Source organism: Quercus lobata, chromosome 1, assembly GCF_001633185.2.
Source record: "Quercus lobata isolate SW786 chromosome 1, ValleyOak3.0 Primary Assembly, whole genome shotgun sequence".
Classification (NCBI taxonomy): Eukaryota; Viridiplantae; Streptophyta; class Magnoliopsida; order Fagales; family Fagaceae; genus Quercus; species Quercus lobata.
This window is the reverse complement of record NC_044904.1, coordinates 35862193-35867764: the sequence shown is the minus strand read 5'-3', so window position 1 is coordinate 35867764 and position 5572 is coordinate 35862193. Positions and strand designations below refer to the sequence as shown.

Sequence of the window (5572 nt, the reverse complement as noted above, 5' to 3'; positions counted from 1 at the left end):
TTTTAAGGCTTTATGTTCCATCGCTTAAAATGTGTCATTTGCATATAATGACTGATGCACACTCACTTTAAATGCAGCCTTACTCATGCATAAATATTGCTTGAGTTACGAGGTATTGTTCATCTTACTCTTTTTTTGCTGCTGTAGGACCGTTCACGAGCAGTGCCAGAGAAATAAATATCACATGGTGCTATAACAGATGAGAAAATTTCTTTGCAGAAAAATTTAAAAGTTAAAACCATTAAACTTTCTGGAAAAACCCTTGGCATTAGGGGACAATTGTCTCGTTGAACTGGATTCTTATTCGTAACAATGTAATTGCAAACAAAAAAGTTTCGTCGAATCCAACGACAAATACAAACAAATTGCTGGACAGTAAAAGCAATAGGAATTAGTATTTCTTCACGATATATCGTAATTATCTATCAGAGAGAGACGTAAGTAATCGTCAAATCTTTGCGTATGTCAAAAAACGCTATTTGAATCATACAAAGAATCCCGAAGACCACAACTGCTGCTATGGTTGCCCCTTGATATTGCCTTGAGGCAATAGGCTAGGGTGGTGCCTGAGACTGCTTCATCTGGTAATAATATTGAGAGGTGTTGGTGGCAGCTGTGGCTGATGAAGTAAGAAAGAGATTGTGGGCTGTTGAATTGGGAGGCTTTGACGGAAGAATGGCAGCGGAGGTAGGGGTAGCCGAAAATGAGAATCCTGATGATGCTGCAGTAGAGAACAGTGGCATTGGGGTAGCACTGACTTGGCCATGCATTTGCCATGCCCAATTGGGGAGTCCATGTGAAGAACCTAACGCAATTCTCTTCTCTGTTGCTCTCTCCTGCCACAATTCAGAAGTTTAGTTGAAATAGATCAAAAGAGGAGGTTTTATGATCAGTCAGGGAATCCAAGTACTGCCCAACCAAGATTTCATCCTTGATTCCTTGTTTGTGTAAACGGAAATAGTTTCCATCTACATGCAAAAGCATTGGACATCCTTTTCTCTCAATAGCTAGATAAAAGAACTTTCAGTGCATGAACTATTCTGCACTCAAATAATTACAAGAAGTGAACTCTACCTTGATAACAACAACTAATCAACTATTACCCCTTTGATTTTCAATTACAAGAAGAGATAATATCATGAGCATATAATAAGGTATATAGGCTAAAATATAAGGACTTTCTCAGTGACTGTTAGAACCATTGCTAAAATAACAAAATTCTTCAAACACAATTTCTTAGTTTTCAAATTTATATAATCTAAAATTCGAATGTAGAACACCAGCTAGTTCACTCTAGTATTTCCATCTTTCTAGTTTTGCAGCTAGGATTGGGTTCACTTGGTCACAGAAACATGGATGGTTTAAAGAGCCTGAACCCCCCCTCCCCTCCCAATGTGATCTATTTACAGAGAACACTAATAAATAGAAGCTAGTCTCCAAAGAATAATGCTTGATCGCCCCAAGGCCTCACCCAGGCAACCCAAAATCATAAATTGTATATAACTCCATCAGTGGAATAATCTTTCCCTATTTGGCACTCTTCCAATAAACAAATCTTTGATCTGCCCTAGTGACAGAGTCCCAACAAATGAGATTGATCTCTATATGTAAAATTCAGGTACTTTGTCTAATGTGTAATTGGTTTCAAATTATGAAGTTAAGAAACAAAATAAAACAATTCACCTCATTGGGAATGAAATTAGGATAGACAGCATTCCACATGGGAGGGCGCTCTGACGCCATTACTAGTCCTTTGAAAGGTGAGCTAGATAATGTTGCATGTGCATGGTTCTCCATCTGCAAAGCAGAGTACAGTGAGCATAAATGATAAATTGTTAGTAGTTTTAAAACTTTAGTGCGGATGCAATATATGTCATTTAGCATGTGCAGTGAAGATTACAGGCCTGCTATATTTGCTACAGCAAGCTAAGGCCTTAAGTCGCCTTCAACTAGGATAACCGAATTTAGTATTTGAGCTAACTTGAAATCATTATGTACATCACAAAATTTGGGGTTTCTCACATGTAACAAAAAACAAGCAAATTAAAAATAAGTCAAGCTCAAAAATTTACCCTAGAACCCCTTCCATTTTGCACGTTGTATGAGTCAGAGTGAAACTGGAGGCATCCTTCATTCTCCTTGGAACCATTACCAAGTGGAGGAGATATCCCCAAATTCAGATCAAGATTGTGGTTGCCACCTGCACCAAGACACATTCACACACGTTTCAACAATCACAAATTTCTTGTTGTTTCACAGACAACACGGAAAATTAATATACACAAAACAATTATAAGAATAGGCATAGCTATAAAATAATACCTTCATTACTGGCATCAGAGATCATCTCCCCTTCATACGTACTTGGCTCAAAGTTGGTGACCGCCTCCCTTCCATTACATTTGATAGCTGCCTTGTCATAAGCCCTGATTTCCAGAAAATCAAAAGGGAGACGTGTTGGAGTGGAACCTAATGAGCTTTGATAATTCAGGGTAATAAATTCAGTGCAGGTAGAGTGTAATTCATGATCATTAGGACCTTGCAGCTTCTACTTCGCTGTCGAACAGCCCAAGATATATATACCTGCACAGCAAGCATCGTAATCTCCACGATGAAAACACCATCTCCAATCATTTCTTTGAAATAGGCTTCGTCTTAGACTTGTTTTTCCAAACAAGGAAAAAACAAAGGTAGCCCATTTTGAGAATTTTAACTAAAACCAATTCTCAGTTTACACTAACCACTTTGAAACTGCTAATATCTCTACTCCTAAGCACAAAATAATCTACAACTTAAATTCCATAAAATGGTTCCTCACTTTTTCCCAAGGAACTGCCCCATTCGAGCTTCCCATCGGCCACATTTGTGCAGTGTCACTCCCCGATATTTCGAGCTCCCCCTCGAGAACCCAGTGCTCTGCCGACGTAGTATGTGCACAAATTCTTCCTTTGTCAAATTTTTCATCTGCCCGTTAATCAAGAAAACCATACATCAACACTTAAATTACATTTACCATTTCAGACAACAAAAATTGTAGCCACGCATTATCTAACCTGTTTCAGATCATCCTCATAATCACTGAGATTGAAGTTGATATCAGCTTCAACTCCCCTGAACTTGATAGCAGCTCGATCATAGGCTCTGAATTCATGGAACCCAATTTCAACAATTAAATTCAATACACCTTCTAAGATTAAAAAAGTAAATCGAAATCCACATATGATGAATTTTACCTAGCCGCAGCATGAGCAGTGTCAAATCCACCTATTAAAAAAAAATCCAAAACCAAAAAAAAAAAAAAATATTCACCAAAATTTCCACAAATAGAAAGTCACAGCAAATACTTCCCTCAATAGTACAACTCAAATCAATCAAAACAAAAACATCAAATCCATACCCAAATACACTTGCTTCCCACAATCCCTACACCAAAAAAAAAAAAATCAAAACAAAAGGCAAAATAATCAAATTAGATAGAAATTGAACTGAAATAATTAACTTCCATAGAGAGCAACACATATAGCTTATCAAAGAAGCACAAATTGAAGTGATAAATGTTAATCAAATTCATCTAAATTAAAACGCACAGTTAAATTGAAGTAAGAGTAAATAAACACATCGAAATTAAAAGAGAGATTTGATTTGACTAACCAAATATGAGACTCCCATCGACCAGTCCTTCTATAGAAAGTGACACCTCGGTACTGAGAGCTCCGAGACCTTGGTCCTCTCCTACTCTTCTTCACCGGCGGTTGTTGTGGCGGTGGTTGTGGCGGTTGCTGCTGAAGCTGAACCGCTCTTACCTCAGCACCGCTCTGATCGAACGAGAGGTCGATCCAGCTCTTCTTGGAAGAAGAAGAAGAAGAGGACTGACCTTGCCAATTCATCAAATCCCCCCCGTTAGGTCCACCACCAGTACTGACAGGGAAAAGCTCCTTCGTGGTGACGGTGACGGCGTCGTCTTCGGCTCCTCCGCCGCCGCCGCCGACTTTGAGTATGTCGAAGTTGAAGGTGTACACGTCACCGGCGGCGCGTGTGGAGCACGACTCGTCGTCGCACGCATCGGCATTGACGATAGAAGAGTTGGAGGTCCCCGATTCGTCCATTTGGTTCGCCGATGAACCTTCTGGAAATTTCTCCAAGAAAGCAGCCGAGTCGTATTCCTGAGTCGACTCGGCCGAGGCCACATTCAGATTAAGATCTAACATCACTCTCTTTTCTTTAATCTTCAAGATTTCAACTCTTAATTTTTTTTCTTCTTTATTAGTAATTTTTTTTTTTTTTCACTACAAGATTTTCAACTACGTACTTATATAGTAATAGCTTGGTAAAAATGGCTTCGCATAGAGCAACGAATCGAACGGCGGAGATCTATTGAATCAGAAACTGAGCAAAGACTCTTTTTCAAGAACACGATCGGACCTCAGAATTCGAAGAAAGTACAGAAAGAGTTCGGAGAGTTAAAAACGACGTCGTTGGGTGGGAAACAGAGAATGAATTAGAAGCTTCCAAAACCACCGGAGAAAGTTAGTTACCGGCGGAGGAGCTAGCAAAAGAGAACAAGAAGTAGAGAGTAGCTTAGACGGCGTCGTTTGAAGGACGAGCACGTTAAAGCTTTTTTTAGGAAGTTGCATTTGCCATTTACTCGGCGACCGGAAGTGAAATCATCGCCGACTATCTGATTCCATGGCAAAGAGAGAGAGAGAGAAACAAAGAAAGAGATGGGACGTGTGAAGGAACATTTCAGACCCAATTTAAGAGGGGATGGAATATATAAACATTTTCTCTCTCATCATTCCCACCGGCTGGGTCGGTCACCGGTTCTTCATTATGTTGTCCCCACCTGATTTGTTTTTTTAATATTTAATTTAATTTAATGGCTAACCCTGGTCCAGTATATAGCTACCTATTTATTTTCTATTTTTTTCTATTTTCTTATTTACCCCCCCCCCCCCCCCAACCAAAAAAGAAAAAGAAAAAGACTGAAGTTGTTTTCTCAACTAATTAACTAACTCGCGTCTTACTTTTGCTTAACTAACCTTTTCTTTTATGTGTATTTTGCCTCCAAACCTTTTTTTTTTTTTGGGTTGGGGACTCAGGAATATATACATATATATATATATATATATATATATATGTATATATTCCTTCTAAGAATTAAGAAAGATTGATTGGATTGATGTTCATTTAAATCAAGAAGTAGACCATTTTTGTGAGTTTTGCATAATTCAAGACTTAATGTGAAGAAAGTCTATGTTGTGTATCTAAAAGTTAGACCATTTTTTATATACATCACTGTTAATTTTTTTAAAATTTTCTCTCTTTTTCCCTTGTATGTGTGTTAAAATACTTAATATTCTCCAAAAAAAAAAAAAAAAAACTCAACATAAAGACCATTCACATCAACTTGTGCAAATATTTCTATTTATTTTAGTGTAAGAATCTACTTTTTTTTTTTTTTACATGCTTTACAAAACATCTCACATCAAATTATTTATTTTATACTATGGGTCTATTTGGGATCAGTTTATCTTGCTGAAACTGAAAATTTTTTGCTAAAAGTACAGTAGAT

The 5572-nt window shown here is 37.8% G+C and overlaps 1 protein-coding gene across 2 annotated transcripts; it reads right to left on the bottom strand.

The window, feature by feature from the left end:
* Positions 1-268: 268 nt before the first annotated feature.
* On the bottom strand, positions 269-4799 carry LOC115988712 (ethylene-responsive transcription factor RAP2-7). Of its 2 annotated transcripts, XM_031112324.1 has the most exons (10): positions 3652-4799; positions 3398-3423; positions 3234-3264; positions 3054-3141; positions 2819-2964; positions 2539-2583; positions 2323-2426; positions 2073-2200; positions 1684-1797; positions 269-836 (listed from the first exon to the last, which is right to left on the bottom strand). In XM_031112324.1, exons 1-10 carry the CDS (start codon positions 4206-4208, stop codon positions 555-557), a joined length of 1521 nt encoding a protein of 506 aa, XP_030968184.1. In that variant the 5' UTR covers positions 4209-4799; the 3' UTR covers positions 269-554. The 2 variants fall into 2 exon arrangements, with proteins under 2 accessions (XP_030968184.1, XP_030968193.1); XM_031112333.1 differs by lacking the exon at positions 2539-2583 and having other exon boundaries at positions 3652-4791.
* Between the last annotated feature and the right edge of the window lie 773 nt (positions 4800-5572).